The 21,017-nt window shown below is 25.4% G+C and overlaps 1 protein-coding gene and 1 long non-coding RNA gene across 6 annotated transcripts in view; one reads left to right on the forward strand and one right to left on the reverse strand.

Moving 5' to 3' along the window:
• Positions 1-21,017, reverse strand: part of LOC147816795 (ATP-dependent RNA helicase abstrakt-like) — a 43,344-nt gene that overhangs the window by 12,104 nt on the left and 10,223 nt on the right. For 4 of the 5 annotated variants that reach the window (XM_087151419.1, XM_087151425.1, XM_087151421.1 and 1 more), the window contains exons 5-10: positions 20,518-20,578; positions 18,707-18,824; positions 17,102-17,193; positions 12,984-13,132; positions 10,975-11,046; positions 8,316-8,426 (exon numbers count right to left, since the gene is read on the reverse strand). In XM_087151419.1, the coding sequence (XP_087007545.1) occupies positions 13,105-13,132; positions 17,102-17,193; positions 18,707-18,824; positions 20,518-20,578 (299 nt within the window). In that variant the 3' untranslated portion in view covers positions 8,316-8,426; positions 10,975-11,046; positions 12,984-13,104. Of the gene's footprint in view, positions 1-8,315; positions 8,427-10,974; positions 11,047-12,983; positions 13,133-17,101; positions 17,194-17,347; positions 17,471-18,706; positions 18,825-20,517; positions 20,579-21,017 lie in introns of those variants that run through there. The other variant, XM_087151428.1, reaches the window with a different exon arrangement.
• On the forward strand, positions 1,022-6,422 carry LOC147816796 (uncharacterized). Its single transcript, XR_015429144.1, has 4 exons — positions 1,022-1,154; positions 2,966-3,013; positions 3,928-3,992; positions 6,301-6,422. It is a non-coding gene; the product is annotated as an uncharacterized LOC147816796 (long non-coding RNA).

Below are 21,017 nucleotides of genomic sequence, written 5' to 3' on the forward strand. Positions count from 1 at the left end.
TTTTATGTTAAAGAATTTAAAAATCCTGAATTTTAATGCCATAGAAAGTATAAATATGCATAGCTAAATAGAATTTCATCGTATGAATATCATCTGTAAGAAAGTTAAAAGAACATCATTATCCTTATAAAGATAGTTAAAAGAAGTAAGTATTTAGTAGAAAAATAAAGTAACCTCAAATTTTTGCTTTAAGTATCCAAGGTAATGAATTTGTTGCAGTTGGTTATTTAGGATTTTAAATCTTTCTGATCATTAGCTTTCAACCAAAAATATAATTATTTTTTAGTAATGTAATTGAATGATATAAAAAAAACCAGTCGTCATGCATTCATTCGTAAACAAAAACAAAAAAATTCTTAACTCGGGGAGTGATTTATAAAGACTTTTAGACGAAAATATATATATATTTTTTTAAAAATTTATAATTTTGTAGTGCTAATATTATATTTTACACAGCCAGTTTGCTAATGTAAATAAATTTGCCCAATTAAAGTTATTTAATTATTTATAAAAAATATTTCATAAAAGTAGAACGTGTTTTTATGTACTAAAATTGTTAAAAAGCTGAAGAAACCTAAAAAATGGTTTATTTACTTAAACGTCCTTAATTATGGAATCTTTACTGTTCATTATAAAGAAACGATATTCTAATTTACTACTCCGCAAATCAAAATATATATGTAAGCATTATTTCCCAGTTTATATGTATTAAAAATTTTTCTTACGAAAAGTACTCAAATGAATTTTGACTTCAATAATTTTTTAATTTAGTAAGCTTGCTTATCGCTAATAGTTAATAAAATATTTTAGTGCAGATTAATTTTTTATTATGAGGACCAGAAATTGTCTTTAAGAATTCAAAATAGATATTCATTACGGTTTGAAATCACCAGATAAGTATGTTTGAAGTCCTTGAACTAAAAAGAATGTGGGGAAGCACATTTTGTCCCCTACCCCCAATTCTAAGAAACATTCCTTTCAAGTACGGAAAAGCTGCTCAGTAGGTGGTCTTTGATTACTTGTATGTATAGAACAAGCTAAAAGATTCATTTGGCGAAAAGGGTGTAAAAAGAAGGAGATAAACGTAGCCCCTAGTTTCTAAAGGGGTCTCCTATCTTTCTTCGAAAAATAGAAATGGTGCCACTTGAGAGCAAGTAAGTAACAAGTTTTTTCTCTTTAGTTCATGTAATTTAAAAAAATTTTTAACTTATTTATTAAATAGCTTTTTAAAATTAGTTTAATTCGCTTTGATTTTATTTGCTAAGTTTTTAGAAATTATGTTTTATAACTATAATACTTCAGTTGGCTATTTTATCTTATGCTTTCCTGTTGTTTAGTTTAAGCTGCTAGTTTAGTTTTAAAATGAATTAGACGATTTTTTTAATAAATAAAAGTTCTTTTAACTCTATCTAATAAAAGAAAAATTTATGATTTCTTATGCATTAATTAAAAATGCTTCTTTCATTTTTCGGAAGCATTGATTAATTTAATAATTTACTTCATTTCGGTAGCCATATTTTTTCTCTGAAGGATTGTTAAAAAACATTATTTGAATTATCTAAACCGCGGGTGTCACTTATTGTTTCAAATAATAATTTTGATTAGATATAAGAAGAAATATTTTTTGAACCACCATAAAATAAATAAATAAATAGTAAGAGTTTAAATTTTCTCATCTCTAATTAGTTACTTTATATTTAAATTATACTTTAATTTTGATATTTTTCTGCTTTGACTTTTTTAAATTAAAAAAAATAATAATAACGTTGGTAAACATGTAAAAATTGTTCCACTAAACACTTCCACTTTTAAAGTTTTTTTTGAGTATTTTCAGAATATATTTCTAAACAATTTAAATATTTGTTTTGATACTCAATATAATATATTCTTTGTTCTAAATAAATAAATAACAAAATGACATATTAAATAGAAGGACAGTATTTCTAATTTTTATTTTGTTGTTTTTATACTTCTTTTGCATTTAATGAATTGCTGTAGAGGTATAAGAACATTTCAAATCTTTATATTAAGTTTAATTTTACGATTAAATTTGTTTTAAAATGAATTAATTCGTTATAAAATTATTATGTTGTAAAACTGAATTTGTTATAAAGCAAATTTAATTTAAAATTACGTTCAATTTTTTTGAATTGAAATTAGAATATTATTTCATGGTTATTATTTTTAAAATTTATTCATAAGTATAATAATATTTTCTGTATAATAATTTTTTTCATGAAATAAAGCTTTTTGTATTAAATATTGTTGGTCCTCAATGCTATAAAGACGATTACTAATTCTTTTTTTCCAGTTATTGTGCAAAATCTATAATTTATCTCATGTAATTTATCTTCTTCTTAATTTACTATTTTGAGTTTTTAAATGGTTGTTAATTCTAAAATATACCTGTTCAGCCTTCACCTTTGACAATTTTGTGTTTAAGAAAGTGTATACATTTTCTACAAAAAATAATTTTTATTAATTGTTTAATTAAAATTTATGATGATAACTGTGTAGTGGAAATATATAATCTAAAAATTGTTGGAAACTATTCCTCAAAAATTCAGGAAATTTTATTTTTAAAATTGAGAGGGAGCCCTAACTAACAAAAGCTTTATTTAGAATTTGTCTATTTATTTTAATTCTAATTTATCTATTTATTTTAATTCTAATTGGCTAAAAGGCTAGTTCTTTTTCTAAATTAGAATCAAAAAAATTTTAAGAGAAAATTTGGTAAACATTCAACTTATCGTCAGTTACCAAAAATATAAATATTCGCCGTAATTTTAATATATGATCCTTCTCTTTCCTTTAAATCAAAATTAATTTCATTTAAATCAAAAAATTGTTTTTAACAAAAATTATAAAATATAATTAGTTAGAAACAGTTTTGATTTTGTTGATTTTTAACTGTTTTTATGACGATCATATTCTAATTTATTCCTTTTCTTTTATGGAAAGACAGGGCGAAAGATCCAAGAAATGCTAATCCAGCGATCAACAGCAAAATAAGGTAAGAACATAGTGAAACATTAAATATTAATATTTTTTTCAATTAAATCACATATTTTTGATTTGCAAAAGAATTTTGATTTTTTTAATTAATAATTATTGTGCTTATCAAAATTAAGTTCACTTTATATATTTCTCTAACACAGTCTTTATTAATAACAAGTGTTTTTATTACTCATATAAGCTTTTATATTTATATTTTTGCAATATTCTTATTTAATAATTTCTTAATAAGGTTTCGTAATAAATGAAAAATGCACTTTATGAATGTATAAATTAGGTGAAAAGATGTGCTGACAATTTTATATCATTACGATATTTTAGTATTTGTTTTCTCTGTTTTCATGCCTGTTATAACATTTTTTTATCATTCTATTTTTTTAATTAGTTAGAAAACAAAATTTTAAAAGAAATTATTTTTACTGTTAAAATAACTACGTAAAGTTATGAATGAATAACGAAATATTTTTCGTTATTTTATTTGAAATGATAATATTATATAACATTTCATTTTTCCATAAGTTTCACCAGCATTTAATATTCGTATTAAAGCAATTATTTTAGCAAATATTTTTTACTTAAAAAAATACATGAAAAAAATTAAAAACTTTGTCCACATTAAATTTGGGCTGAAAGGCTAAAAGTATTCCCCTACAAGCTCGTGCTAAGTTTTATTGAATTTACCAATTCACATTTAGTTCCTCTAACACACCACATGCTTAGAGTATAAACAAGATAAATGATAAACAATGAACTTATTGTCATATTCCATAACTGAAATAAAAATATTTACATTAATCTTCATACATGATTTTAGAAACAGTTTTTTTTTTTTAATGTTTCGATTTTGTTGTTTTTGTTTTAACTAATTTTACAACTATCATATTCTAATTATAGTTTTTTTTTCTTTCATAGGGAGTCAGGATGGAAGATCAACAATGAAGATAAAACTCAAAATTTAAAAATCAACAAAAAGGATGGTAAGAAATAAATTTATATTTTACCTTAGGTTACCATATGGTTGAAAAGAAACCAGTTTTTTTTGTTTAAACTGGGGGTTTTGTGTTTTTTTAAAACAATTTGTGGGACATTATTTTAAGCCAATTGAAATTAACCGAGCCAATTCAAGGTCTTTCATAGCATTTAACTATTCCTTTAAATATTAATTAATATTTTCAATAAACAACTAAAAATATCCACTCTTTTCTTTAAATATATTAACAAAATATCTAATAAAAAAGGAAAGAACTAAATATTTAAGTATGCAGCTTTATTTAGCAAGCAAAATAAACATTCAGCATTTAAATTTGATTTTAGTGATACCATAAAGAATGATTCTCTACCTTGCTTGCCCGTAATATAGAAATGCTATATTTCAATATTGTTTAATTAATGTTATTATTTAGATGTGTATAATTTATGATATTAGTATGTAATTAAATTTCATGGAACATAATTATTTTTTAATCCATTAACATAATATAAATTTTTATATATTTAAGGCAATATATCATATATATTTTATATGAATGATAATTAAAAAGTGTTTTCTTATATGGTGCATTATAATTATTTGATAAAAAAGATACAAAATTGATAAGGAAAGATATAATAAAAGTAAGTTTTTATACTAATAGTTTAATAATAAAGTATAAATTTTCTCTCCATTTATTTTAGCATAATAGTTTATTTAATAAGTTAAATAATATCCGAGTTCATAGTCCCGAAATTTCTGAATTCCTGATAAAGAAAAAAAACAACAACTTTATTCTCATGTTTTTTTAGCTTTTTGCTCTGATTTCTGACAATGTCTGTGTTCAGAACATCACATATTCTACAAATACTAATGCAGTTCCTAAAACTATCAGTTTGAATAATCAAAAGATTTGTATTTCTGATGTAATATATATATATACATATACATATATATAAATGCCAAGACACATATATTTACTTTGCCTTCCTTTCAAAATAATTGAAACTCCACTTAAAAGTAATTTATTAAGGATGTCACGAATTTAATTGCAGATTTTAAATAAATATTGGTATGAAATAATATTAAATAATTGATACTGGTTACAGAAGTACTATTAACATTTCCTAATTATCAATCTCAAACTGTTACGAATCGCTCATTAATAGAATTAAAAAAATTATTCAAGCTTTGTTTCTGGAATTAAAAAAATTTATATTTAGAGCAAATTATACTTTTTTGTTAACTTTTTTTTTACAGTTAACTGATAAATGTATAATGTACCAGCAATTTGGTTATTAATATAATGTCGCATTAAATAAAATTAAATATAACATGAATATTGTTAATAAATTGTTGGGTTTAAGAAAATCATTTAAAAAAAATTTTTTTTTTCTACGTTTACCATTCAAAACATTGAATGAATTGTTTTCATAACACTTAACATTACTTTAAAATATTATTATAGCTACAATAGTTAACATTTCTAACTAAGATGGTTAAAATTATTTAATTATTACAAAACTAATTGAATAAATAGAATTATAATTATGTTTTTCATTCTCAATTTGCTAATGAATGTTAAAGTTTGTGATACTATTTTTCAATTAGATATCTAAAGCAGATTAAATTAGTTTAGATCAGATTGCATTGCTGAAAAAACTTTTTTAAATTACTTTGGGTAGAATAAGTCTTGATATCTATGAGCTACATATATATGAACTGCATTTAAATAATTAAAAAATGAAATGTGAATAATTTTAATATGTTTGGCAGTTGATCTATTTTAAAAAATAATAATTTGCTTGCATATCCCTTTCACCATTTCTTAGTAAATAACCTTATTAATGGAAAAAAAAGACTTGAATTAAACATACTATAAATAATGTTTTTATTAGTTACATAGTATAAAAAGTATTTATAATTATAATAGTTAAATGATAAGTTTATTTAAGTAATTGATTTTTTTCAAATCTATTTCTTTAAATCAATACTTTTCTTAAGGATAATCATTAAAGGGATGTATGACTATAATAATTTACATACATATCTCTTATTATTTCTTAGTGAAATACTATCATTATCTCTGAAATCAGATCTTAGTTGTTTTTTTTAAATGCAACCTAAAGAATGCATATTTATTAACTAAATTCAATATCATATTTTTATAATTAAATTAATAATTTTTTGTAAAAATAATCAGCTTGTCTTAATCCATGGCTTTTAAAAAATCAGTTGATTTAAATCAATGATATTTTTTTTTCTGTGAACATTTAATATATCTATAGTAAAATAAATTGCTTTATTTTTTGCAGGAAAAAGGCTCATTGAAATAAAGCTTCTGGAATGGGATAAAGAAAATATATTTGTCCATATGTAAATAGTGTATACAGATGTATTGATTTGTTACAAGGAAATAAAACTCCTTCATGGTTTATTTTAAGCTTTATTGTTGTTAAAATTCCTGCTTTTATATATTTAAAATTACTAAAATGGTGTATTATTTACTAGTACAAAATATTTTTTTTTGAAAAAACTATTTATGATATATACTGTTTATCTAATATTTAATAAAATTAATGACTTGATGAATATACACAAAATTATAGGATAAATAAACTTTTGTGTGTAAGTTTCTATCAATAAAAGCTAGATGTAGGTTTTAAATATATAAGCATTATTTTAAAAACTTAAATAACTTATTTATTGAGTTGCATTGTGTTTTATTTTAGAATAAAAATTTGTACTTAATTTCCTCTATCTCAAAATGCTTAAAAAATTTAAATACTCAATTCAAAAAGATTTTTTTTTATATGCTTCTACTTTAAATGATAGCGCTTATAATTGTTTAAAATGAAATAAAAAAAGTCTATTTTATTGTACGAAGATTCATTGGACATTTGGTTATAAATTAAATAATTGTTTTACACCATTTTGTTTTTTATATTGTCATAAAACAGTATGCATGTAATGACAGTTGTTGTTATATTACAATATAAAAAGCTAAGAATCAATAAATTACTATCACTGATATCAGCCGAGTAGAACAAACACTCGTGACAATTTATGTTCCCTAAATAAGAATTGTAACAAAATGCAGCAAGAAGCATTTGAAATTAAAAGCTAAGTTCTAATAATAAAAAATAAAAAAAATGCCGAGACACCTAAAATAAAGGTGTGATACCGGCAAGGACGCCATTAAAACTTTCTATTGAACCGAGTTTGAGGTGAGTTAAGGGTGGTGCATTGGTAAATAAGGCAAAGAAGTTCGCCTAAACACCTGAAATAAAGGTGCGATATGGGCGAAAACGGCATAGACGTTTTCTAATCAGCCTACAGTTAAGGTGCCTTAACGGAAAGCGAGGCAACGACGTATGCCAGTGAACGTATTCAGCTTTTGATAAAAAGGCAAAAAAGACATCATAAAGGTTCAATAAAAGCCTTTACGGCAATTTTCTCTTTATTCTGTGAAAAAAAATTTTTTCCCCGGTATTTAACAGGCAAAAATGGCAAAGCAATCCAGAGGCAACAAAATAGTCCCGGTCCTTCAACGATTGCCAGAAGTTTGCCTGAAATGCCATGCACTGGCCCTCATTCTGGCCCAGATTTCACTTTATTAACGGAATCGATACGGCAATGAAAAGCCCGCCGTAATGGCACTTTAGGTGAGCCGGCATTGTCCCTTCACTAGCCCAAAAGTTGTGTGCTTGTTGGGATATTACGTGAAGTCTGCTATTGGGATAAATTTCAAAGTCCTTGTCAAAATCTTAACATTAAAGATACAAAAATTGTGTTTTTATCATGAGTTAAAAATTCTAAGACTTCCACTATTATGATAATTTTTATTTTATTTAGTTAAATGCATTTTTTTTATATGAAAAGAAAAATTGAAGAAATTTTTTCATTTATTTTTGGTATTAATGCAGAAAAGCAAACACTGTTGGTATTTCAATACTTTATTTCTATAATGCAATGTATCAGTGACCACTGGCTAAGTTATCTTTGACTATTTTTATAAAAGATGTGCCTCCCTAAAATCTTACCATTAAAATCGACATTCACTGTAATCAATGATGTCTGCGAATATTGAATATGGAGAAAGCAGTGCAAAGCTTGAATTCAGAGCTTTGTGTACAAATGGGTTAATTAAAAAAAATGGAGTGACAAGTGAATTTTAAAGCCAAATGTATCTATTTGACATATAGTATTATACTACCACAATTTTCTAAGCTTATTAATTGAAGCAGATTGATTTCATTAATAAAAACATCACTGGCATTATATCGAGATCTTACTGTACTTTTAAAACCAAAAAATGAAAAAAGACTACCTCCAAGGTCAAAATATTTCTCATTCTCAGATTGTAGAGCAGCTAAGAAAGGTGGCACTTTTTGTTTAGCTTCAATCAGCAAATGCTTCATATCCAGAAGTACGGACTCACCTGTGGAAGAGTAATACACATTTCAAAAACTATGAATCTCATTACATTTTTGCAATTTATAAGCAATATCACATGTTATTCAAACTATTTAATATTGGAATTGAAACTACGATAAATACCATAGATAAATGTAAAATGCAGAGTATAGATACGTACCAATTTTTTTGGTAGCATAGAAACTATTGTTTTTTTATTTTAGTACCTAATCATCAATAAGTACCTCTGGGGTGACACAAAGTGAACAGAATGCAAACACTTGATAAGAAGATATCAATTTATATACTATTCATAATTAATATAATTCTTTGAACTAAGATATATAATTAAATTACATATAGGAATAGCCATATTGGATTTTTGAATCATGTAAGTAGAAATCGTGATGCATGATTTTTAGATCCGGTGAATATGAAGAGCAATATATGATTTTATTCTTGCATGAACACGAATCGAGATATTAATTTCAAAAACTTGTAAAAACAAATTGAGGCTTTGGATTTTAAAATAACGAGGTACGATTTTTAAAATGTGTGAATAAGATTCATAATGGGTAACTTTCAAATAAGCTAAATATGAACATAGAAGTTTGATATTAAAATCGCAAGAGTATGAATGGCGATATTAAAAACAATAATCCCCAAAAAAAAATTCACAATTGCATAAGAGTATGAAAACGTCTTGATAAAGAGATTCAAAATTTGTTAAATTATGATAAATTATTATTATTAAAACTTTAAATTTTAGATTGTGGTGAAAATTTCGTCAGATTACAACTTTTGATGCGCGGAAGTCTGTGTATCAATATTCTTGAGATACATAGAAGTCGAAGATAAAATCACATGCCCTGTTCCTAGACTGGGAGGGATGGATATGAAAAACTCGGAATTCTGGGGTACACCAGGAATACAATCACCTCAATCAGTACAATCTTAAATTTAGGTCGAAATTAAGAGAAGGGCTGAAAAATTTTATAAGCAAAACTTATGTGTAATTTCACATGACATAAAATTCAGATTTTGTCCTTTAAATAAAACGTCAGTATATTTAAATTGAGTATGAAATTATGAAAAGAAAATTGAGAAGAAAAAAGCATATGAATATCTAATTTTTTAATTAATTAAAGAGGAATTCTCATCAAAACCTTAATATTTGTATTTGTTAATTTAACCAACTGTTAAAGGAATGTAAATACTTCTGCATGTGACAAAATATTGTCAAAATCAAATTAAAATTAATTTCTTCTCTAAGTAGTTTTACAACAACATCCAAATGAATAAATTTTTTTTATTTATTTTAAACTATTTATCTTATAAAACAAACCAAATGCTTTGTATTTTTCGTCAAAATATTTAGAAAAAATAACTTCAAAACTATAGTGAATGCAAACAATAAAAATTAATAGTATTTCTTTTTATAAAAAATATCGGTATTAATTTTTTTATAATAATGCAAACTTCTGCATTAGATATCTGTTCTACTTTTATTTGCATGTTGATTCAGTTTTAAAAAAGAAACCAAGAATAAGTCTGGCTACTCTAAGATAAGTTCAAAAAGTATCTATTACTTTGAACTGGGTCTATGATTGCTATCCAAAACTTTATACTTATAGTTGTTATAAATGACACTGTTCTGGGTGTTCCATCAAGATGTTAAAATTTTACATTAACTGTCACCTGTTTCTCTTGACGATTTTCAGAAGTTTTACTAAAACTAATATTATAAAATTTAATTGATGTACTTATTTAAAGTACTAGATACTTTTAAGTTAATACATAATATCAGATACACTGGAACAAATCTATATCTAATGCATAGATAAAACAACATGTAAGATAGTACAAGTAAATTGCATTAGTATATTTAATATAATTTTTATTTAAAATGTTTTAAGATTCAAAAAAAAATTTTTTTTTTAATATTTATACACACCTTGATCTATTTACTTTCATAATTTTAAATATTAATTTTAGAAACTTACAAAGATGGTATGTGATAAATTAAAAGAATCAATAAAAATTTAAATGTAAAAGCCTACTCAGAAAATAAAAAGTTGTAACAATTTTTTTACCAAACTTTATAAATAAATTAACAAAAAATAATTAATATTAATTAAAAATTATTTTTTACATTAAATTATCTTTGCATACATAATTTTTCAGAATGCACGCAAAAAGTTTCAGATTCGCTTAAAGAAATAATGAAATCAACATAAAGAAGTCCAAACTTAAGAGCGCTTTCTTAACCAAACTATTGGGGCTATTATTTCTTCTTAAGGAATAGAAAGAAGAGTTCATTCAAAAATTATAAAATATGATAATTGTAAAATAACTATCAAAACTAATATTTCAAATTAAGTAAATTGAAAAAAAAAAAAAATATTGATTTAAATTAAATAAGCTGATTTTTTCCCAAAAAGAGTTTTATTTATTAACAACAAACAGACTGTTTGACTGGCAAAAGCAAAAAAAATAAAAGAAAAAGGATACCATATATAATCAATAACATGTTTAACAGGAAAACAAATTGTTTCAAACATTGAAATACATACCACAGGCTTTATTAATAAATGTGGTGGCAATTCCCGTTTTCCCAGATCTTCCAGTTCTACCAATACGATGAACTACAAATAAAACACATTTTAAAGAAAATTAACGTTGAATACAATTTCACACACTATGATCAGCAATGGAATGCCCGTTAATCCAGGTATTTGAACTTTTATAAAAGTTACAGCTAGGTGCTTAAATTTTAGTTAACAATGTGAAAGGTAATTTAATTAGGTGGAGGTTAAAAGGTTGAAAACAAAGGCTATTATGATAACATTATCACATGCAGTCTAAAAGAACAACTCAGTCTCTCAATTATGGTTTCCATGGAAACAGTATGGTTCATAATTATAACTCCATAGGATAGTTTATAATTCACATAGTGTGATTCATGTAATTACTTAAATTAATACTTGTGCAAACATGGAACCCTTGATAATTAAATTGATTTTAAATATTTTTTGATCTGATTCCTTTAAAAAGAATAACTGATTTAAATCAACTGTGATTTTTTTATAATGCCATTAATTTTATTAAGCTGAATTTCTATTTTGAAAAAATTAAGTGTAAAATATATTTTGTAAAATATTGTTAGTAAATATAAATTTTTTAGTGTGATTTTTTTTTAAAAGTCCGATTTCAGTGATATCGGTTTTCTTACAAAGAAATAATGAAAGCGAAAATTACATATAAATAAATTATTTTACTTACAGGAATATCTTTTTGATTATATTATTACGAAAAAAGCATTGATTTAAATAATCTATTTTTTTAAAATGTATTAATTTAAGTATAAAATGTTATACATTATAATTAAAAGCTCTATTATTTCAGGTGTGATGTTTTAGCAAGTCTTATTTGATAACAAAGATTTCTTACTAAGAAATAAAAGGGATATGCATATAATTATCATATTTCAAAATAGACCAAAAATTTAAAAAAAAGGATAAGTGAGCCGTAAGACATTTTAATAATAATTTTTTATTAAATAAATGCAAAATAAATTGAGGGCAAATTTCTTTAATAATACCCATTTAGTTTCATGCTAATTTAAATTCAGCAGCTTTAAAACTTATTAAATGTGTAGTTTATGAACATCAATCAGAGTAACTTGAAATCATTTTTAATTTTGTATTCTGATCTAAACTTGTTTATTCTTTAATAGATACATAATTGACAAATAGACTCCTATTTCTTAACATTCATTAGCAAGTTGAACTTGAGAAATATAATCATGATTTCATTTATTCAATAATTAAATAACAATTTTAACCATTTCAGAAAGATTAACTAACTATTTTAACTATAATACTGTTTTTAAATATTAGGTATTAGTAATACATCTTACGAGATTTTTTTTTGTTAGCAAAAATCATGTTTTTTTTTTACATTTACTAACTTTTCTTACTATCATAATTTCTAGGACTAGGATATAATATAAAATAGAAAAGATTAAATTATAACTGAATCTCTTATATTTTAATTTAGCTGTAAATTTTTAAAATATCATACAGTGATTGAACTCTATTTTTTATCGAGATAAAAGTTTTTTTAAAGTGCCATTTTATTATGATTATAAGAATAAAAGAAAACTGGCGAAACCAACAGGTCAAGGTATGAATGTTCTAATGTTCTTGAGAGAGAGAAAGAGGGGGGGGGGGGGGTTCTGATACAATTTCTGAGTTAAAATCCTTAATCAAACAGTCATTGAAAAAATTACATCATTTTGTGAACTTTTTTTTTCTCCCAATTTCTTTTTGGAAGTTAAAGACAAAATGACACATTATTAAAACTATGACGACAAAAAGTAATTCAGAAGCGTTTTGAATTAATATCATTACTGGTCTCAAACTTTTTCTAGGCATTAGTATTAGTCCATGTTTGAATTATACGAAAAAATAGCATATGCATACATTGGTAACATTTACTAGTTAAAAATTATCATATTTGAATCATATATATCATAATTAAATGTATAATTATGATGTTGCATGCAAAAAAGTGTATTCACCATAATTTTCAATATCTTTGGGCATGTCAAGTTAATGACGTGCTGAATATTATCAAAATCCAATCCTTTAGAAGCAACATCAGTAGCCACTAGGACATCTTTCTCTCCTTGTCTAAAAGCATCAACAGCTCGTGAGCGTTCTTCTTGATCTAGATAAATTATTTAAACATATTTAGAACCCAAATTACTATAGTAGATAATATACTAATAAAAGACATTTGCATAACTTGTTAAAACAAAAAACAGGAACACAAAGCATGATAAGGGGGAATTGTGACACAAAGGGAAAATCTCTAAAAATTTTATGTGCAAAAATTAGATAACAATTCGTATACCATGCATGTTTTATATTTAATATAATTTTTTAAAACCAAAATTTTGTATTAAATAACTTACTAATGAAGAATATAACATCTTTATAGTAACTAATTCAAGAAAAAACTTAATTCTTACAAGAATTGGGATACTGGATTTCAAAACTGCTTGAATATGAATCACGATATTGGATTTTTAAATCGAGTGAATAGGAATCGTGATGTACGATTTTCAAATCGCATGAACACGAAACTTTTAAATCAGGTATATACGAAAATCGGTGTTTGATTTCTTCTACCTTGATTAAATCATGATTACGTCGCCTGCTTCATATTTTCTTTCCCCCTTGTGCAAACTTTTTTTCTTTGCGAGTACGGATGCTTTTTTTTAATAATAAATATTAATAAAGTATCTGAAAAATTGGAGAACTAACACCAATGTATCCACACAGCGCGTGTCTATATTATCTAACTATGGTATACACATAAAATTAAAATTTACCATGTTTTTACCTATTATATAAAGTGATCACCACTATAATAAAATAAAATCTACAAGAATGGAATTATTGCAAATATCAAAACAATGCCATCCTCAGTAAAATTATTGCTGCCCGTTTGTAAAAGTCAAATATTTTTTCAATTATTGAAAGATTTGTGGCATATAGATTTCATTCTGTCACCAACAAAAATAAAATCTACAAGAATGGAATTATTGCAAATATTAAACAATGCCATCCTCAGTAAAATTATTGCTGCCCGTTTGTAAAAATCAAATATTTTTTCAATTATTGAAAGATTTGTGGCATATAGATTTCATTCTGTCACCAACAAAAATAAAAGAATACAGATGGGATTTCTTAGGGAAATTGAAGATGGAGGGGTAGTGTAAAGGAATTCAGATGGCCCGTCACAGAATTTTTCCCAGCTATAAGCGACAAAACTCTTCAGCACTAATATCTTTCTGCAAGATACTTTTAACAATAACAAACATATATATTACTAATTCAAAATAACAAAACGCTGTGTTTAGAAAAGAAAAGAAAACGATAAATAATTTCTTTTTACTTGAACATATATTTTATTCTAATATTACGGGTGATATTCTTGTATTTTGTTAGGGGGGAAAAGCATTTAATATTTCCTTCCTCGCATTTTCTAAATAATCATCACAATAAAAAAATAATTTAAAATCATGAAATCCGTAGTAGTAATTGCTAAAAAAAAGATCAACAACGAAATCATTCGAATCGGACTTTTAAAAAGGGGTTACTCAAATGCACAATTCATATTTTCTTTTTGTTTAAAGATATCAGGATATTTAAAAGCTGTGTGATAATCAATATTGATAAACTGCTAAAAATACAGTCGAAACATTACTTACGATACCATTACTTACGATACTTACGATCATTATGTACATTCTCCGCAAAGCGGACACTCCCGTAACCGGACGCGGACAGTCATTCTGATCCTGAAACGTTTTTTATCTCTACAAACCGGACACTACTTTTTCTAAATAAATTGCAAGCTAAAAAAAAATGCAACTTTTCACCATTTCAAAAGCATGTAAATAAAACTTTTTGCCTTATCCATAACTAAAAATATTGTTAAGCTATTTCACCACCGAAAAATCAATCTTTCTCCTGTCACCTTGCCTTATCTTTGTAAAGAAAGGAGAGAAAATGGTACTGCACTCCTGAAATAATTCTGACATCAGCATCTTTTGATCTTTTCATCTGGACCACACAGGTTATGAGACCCCTCAAGTTGAAATGACTTCTCTCAATGCTTCTTCCCCATTGAAAATTTCTTTAACTTTCTTATCAATTTGAAGACTGTATTTAACACAACTGGGGTAAAAAAAAGAGAACAGAAGTATAATCTTTGAGGTGTTTATATAAATGAAACATTTATTCAGACACTTGATAGCTGATCAATTGTGAATAATTATCTCCATAGGTCCTCATGACTTACAGGTATGCATTACTTTTTTTTCTGTGAATCATGGGAGGTTTATTTTCCAAGAAGGTATTAACCATGTTCCCTATCAAATGATAAGTAGGTGTAATGGGATGTGACCCTAATAATTGAAACGGACTGAGGACAGTATGCTCCTATTTGGTATCATATGTCTAACTTGAGTATCTATGCTAATAGGAAAATTATATTTATTTATCTGTAGCTACATCCAGAATTATGTATTTATATCAAACTTCTTTACATATTCTTTTTTATCCTTCTTATTGCTTAAATAAATTTTCTAGTAGGTATTTACAGTATCCTTGTAGACATTATTTAATTATTTCTACATCTTTGAGAATATTCTAAAAACAATTTACGGTGTTAAATTTCGTTATTAGGGTACCCTTCTCGTAAACGGACAACTCTCATAAATGGACAAATTTTTTGGTCCCATGAATGTCCGCTTAACGGAGGTTTCACTGTATATATATATAATGTTTAGAAACAAGCCTTGAGATAATTACAAACGCTCTCAGGGCATCATTAAAAATATACCAACAAGTTGCAAGTACATAAAAATATACAACAAATTGCTAGTTGAATTATTAAAAATTTTTTAGTGATGAAAAATTTTATTTAGCTAATTAATATTACATTTACAACATTTCGTTTTTCTCAAGGCTAATACAGGGTGTTTGAAAATTAAGAGAACGATCAAATGTCTCGAGATGTCAATAATATGTTTTCCAAAATATCAAATATAAATATTTTTCTCCATTTAAAACAGTTTTTACCTTATCTTAATTTTGCAAGAAAATTACAATCTGTAAACAGGGTGCATAGCCAGATTCTTACAACAAAAAATAAGCACCTTTTAAGTACTCAAAAAATATTTTTAATCACTTTCTTAAAAATAAATCATAATTAGGATCTGTGCAATAATAATTTTTTCCACCGTTTAAAGTTCTTAATTTATGAACATAAAATCAATAAAATTTTAAAAAGTTTTTCACAAACTTTATATAATCATGATAAAATAACTAATTTCTGATAAATATTGTAAAGAAAATAGTGAAAATCAAGCATTTTTTGTAATTTAGAACTACAATCGACACGGCAAAGAAAAAAAAAATCTCTTTTTAAAAGATAGAAAGCTAAGCACTTTGTACAAACTCCAAATAAAAAAGTACCATTAAGGGCTGTTAAAAAATAAGCACTCTTCAAAAACGTTACACATCCTGGTAAACAAACATGCAGCGACCTTTAGTAGAATTAGGATACTTTTTTTCTGGAAACTCTGAAATCCTACCAACACGATGCAGTCTCCCTGCAGACGGTGAGATTGCACGTTGGTAACATTAGATACATCTTTTGAAAATATTTCACAAGTTTAATTTCAGATTTGCCAATAATATACTGTAGTTCATGTGCACTTGTTGTTTAATCTTAATTTATTTTTATTATGGCTAATATATTTAATAAATTATAGGGTACAATTTCTTTGTTGCCCTTTTGGTAATAAAGATATTTTTTTGTCTATTTATTTATAAGTGTAATAAAAAGGCCTTAATTCATATAGTTTTCCCTTTTTTTTTTTGGTGTTGTGTAAACAAAGTAAGTTTTTATCCCATGCATATTTTTTGATATTTAACTAGTTTTGTACTTTTAGGACGCCCTGTATACCTTACTTCAAATAGGTTTTAAAATTTAAATACAGTTATCCTGATAACTAAAATGTAATGATGATTTTAGTTTTTTCCTTTTACTTCTGGGTATCAAGTATCTGGAATTATTTTTTTAAACTTAATCACACATATCTTATCTTGTTAAAGATCTTACACTGCTGGTAATCCTTGCATCTGTATAGGAGTAGGTTTAGTAATTCCTTTCTTCTTTAAACCATGGAGGATACATTTAGGGAACTTCATTTCCTAAAAATAAATAACGAAAAAAAATTCAGAAATTAAATATTTTTATTGTGAACAAGAAAGATAACTGAGAAAAATAGTGCTGTCTTTAATTTTATTAGAATTGCCACACATTTTTAAAATGCGCAATCAGCAAATGAAATGAAATTAGATTTACCTAAACTTATTGATTATATCTGTCTCAATCTCTAAAGCTGTGTAATATATGGGCTATAATAGATTGTCTTGTTTACAAAACAAATGATCATACAGCCGTTGGTACTGTAAAGTCAAAAAATACCTAAAAAAAAATATCTGGCTAACAAATAGCATGAATAAAAAAAAACATAACAAGATAAATTAAAATCAGGAGACAATTTATGGAACATCAGAGAGGTGGTGATTTTTGTAGAGAAAAGTTTTTGTTTTTGAATTTAAGGTTTATACCAATCCGTTGTGGGTATTTTAATTTAATTTTGTTTAGTTTATGTGTTGGTTGTCAAATAAATGTGTTTTTATAAAAAGAGAAGGAGTGGACTATTCTAGGATTTTACCTTGAAATCTAATTCCATTAATGGAGTTTCCTTAAAATCTCTTTAAATGAGTATATTAAAACCTAATTTTATACTCATATAAAGAACTTTAAAAATATCATAATTGGATTCAATTAATATGGCAAAACTAACAAATCAAAGATTGTATTGTCCATACTTATAAATAGCATGATTCTCTTTATAATCAAATATTCTGAATACTTAAACTGAGTTTTATATAGAATTATACAAAGAGTTTTAAATTTGGTATAAAACTAAAATTAATAATAATAAAATAGTTGTTTTTCTTTTTAAAAATTTTTTTTTTCAAACTTTTTGTTACTATATCAAATTTATTTATATTTAAGATATTCTTGTATTACTTATTGATAAACAAGTGTATTGGTCAGTTTTAGTTTCGTCCATTTCACATAAATTCTTCCAATATCCTTTTCAGGACAAGATGCCAATCCTGGTTATTGTAGCTGCAAAACAAGTTCTTTTGCTAGGTAAAATTATTAAACACAGCAAAATTTTAATGTAAAGGTTTTCAAGTTCACATTATCACAGAGGATACTTTTCTTTTTATGTTTTGATAAACTAATAATTTAAGAGTAAAAGAATAAATAAGTTAAAGTTTCTTAACTGAAAATTTGAATTAAAACAAGGTTGTTCGAAAAAAAGCTTGGCAAAAAACTAATAAGTATAATTCTATGTGCATGCAAATGCATTTAAGTTTGCTCAAAAATATTTCAGAAAATATTTTTAAATTTATAACTTTTATTCATTACAAAGTACTTTATTTACTTTAGGGAAATAATTAAAAATTTCAATCATTCTTTCTTACTGAGTTTTGCAGCATTTATATAAAACAGACATTTCAAACCTGTCTTAAAATGAAATCAAAAGAATCAAGTTTTTTTTAAAAATTTAAGATCAAAAAGTTGAAAACAAAATTTAACAATAAAATATTAAAAAGCAAATTCAGCAAAAATATGACTAACTTTGAATGCTTTGATTGGTGGAACAATGTTATCTCCTTCGACAAGTATCCGATACTTCCGACGTACTCGCTCGTGCCTCTTTTCTGACAAAGCTAATATGTAGCGTGGGGGTCTCCACCTAACATCAATAAGTTTATACATAAGTAATTTTTATAAACATACATAAGTAATTTTTATAATCTTATGATAAAACTATAATGCCATTAAGAGGCTCATCCTTGATTTGCAACAAAATAATTATTTTTTCTTCCTTCTCGATAAATAGACCAAATTACTTAAAGTATTAGAGTAGAATTCAAAGTACCCCTGTGGCAGAATTTTTTCAGGCTTTCTGCAACAAAACTCTCTTTACTAATATTTTTCGGCAAGATACTTTCAATAATAACAAAGATGTAAGTTACTAATTTAATGTATCAAAAACGCTGTGTTTACAAAAACAAAACAGCAATGTAATTTTTTTAATTGAATATGTAATATTTTTCTTAAATGTAATATTATGGGATTCTAATATTCTCGAATTTTGTAGGAAGGGGGGATGCACTAGTTATTTCCGTTATCTCATTTTGCAAAACATCGTCTAATTAAAAAAATAACTAAAATATCATGAAATCTGCAGTAGTAATTACCGAAAAACAGACAGACGAGGAAATCATGCTAATCGAACTCTATAGAAAGCAGTTGCATGCTTCATTTCAAGATTTGATTGCTGTAATAAATAATATCATATAAAAGATATCAGGTTGTAAAAACTATTTTGAAATCAAAAGCAATAACTACCAAAAAAAAAAAAAAAGGTCGATAGAATAATTGCTTCAAAAAATAAATAATCAAATGCGCTATTCTAATTTCCCATATGCCCTGATATATATCGGGATATCTAAAAGTCACGTGAAAATCAATGTCAATAACTGCCAAAAATACACTCAAATTGGATTTACAATATTGGCATAAAATGAGCGCTTCAAAAAGTGATTATTTAAATGTGTGATTCAAATTTTCAGTGAAAATTTCTGCAGAAAAGCAAACCAAAATCTTTTACTTCCCAAAAAGAAAATTCTTTCTGCAAGAATTCTGTAAAGTTTTACAAAAATGTTGCCTCGATTCTGCCACAGGGCACTATTAAGGCAAGTACTATTAAGAAATAACATCAAGATATAAGAAAAGTTTTGAAAGTATGAAGAATTTACATCAAGGTATTCAATTCAAAGATTCCAAAATGTCTTATTGCATTAACACAGATTTAGTTCCCAATTCTGTTATGATTGAAACCTGAACATTACCATTGCAATTACATCAACAACTTTGTTTTACAAATTCCTGAATGTTCAGTTACAATAAAAACTCAATCCCTAACTTTTCAATCAAGTGTTACAAAAAGACATATTTATTTGGGGAAACAATTTGTTTCAGAAATTAAAATTTCAGAAGCAAATTGCTTCGGACAGTTAAAAATATAAATAAGAAAAATTTATCACTAAAAAAAAAAAGTAATAATAAAACTTAAAAAAATTATAAAAAAACAAGAAACAAAGATACAATATTCCCCATTATTATAAATTTTATAACAAAGCAATTTAAAGGAATTCGTTAACAAATAAAAAATTATTTGTGTTAAAAAAGCAATCTAAATTATTATTATTCAAGTTATTAAACACTATATAAAACAATACTTAGATTTAAACCAATTTGTTTAATAAAATAATTAAGTCCTATGTAAATCAAATCTAAAACAAATCATGCAGAAAACTGCAACATAAAACAACAATTACAATACTAAAAAGAAAATTTATAATAGTGAAAAATAGACGAACCCAGTTTTAATTGGCTCATCATATTGAATGCCTTTAGCAAGTTCAGCCACACCCATCAATGCTAAAAGGAAATTAAACTAATTTCAACAAAATCTAGAATGAAATATTTTCTGTTACAATATATTTTGTAACAGCCTTTTGATAAACATCAGAAAGATAGGATTATTAGGTTATAACAAGATTAACTATTTGAACTATTGTTTGTTTTTCCTTAGCATTCTTTCAATGGTTGTCAGTCAATCATTGAAAAATCTCTCCAGACAAAATTTAATAGTTTGGTGCATTATAAATGTTAATTAATGTAATCTAAAAGCTGAAAATGAATGTTCCTTTATTGCAACTTCAGAGTTGTTCTGATTTTATTAATTCAGTGTTGTCACTCAAACCCCCCCCCCCAAAAAGGGAAAGATAGGATTAATAGATTATAACAAGATTAGCTATTTGAATGCTTTTCCTTAGCATTCTTTCAAGGGTGGTCAGAAAATCATTCAAAGTAAATG

Source organism: Parasteatoda tepidariorum, chromosome 1, assembly GCF_982258835.1.
Source record: "Parasteatoda tepidariorum strain Cologne lab strain chromosome 1, Ptep-v5.0, whole genome shotgun sequence".
Classification (NCBI taxonomy): Eukaryota; Metazoa; Arthropoda; class Arachnida; order Araneae; family Theridiidae; genus Parasteatoda; species Parasteatoda tepidariorum.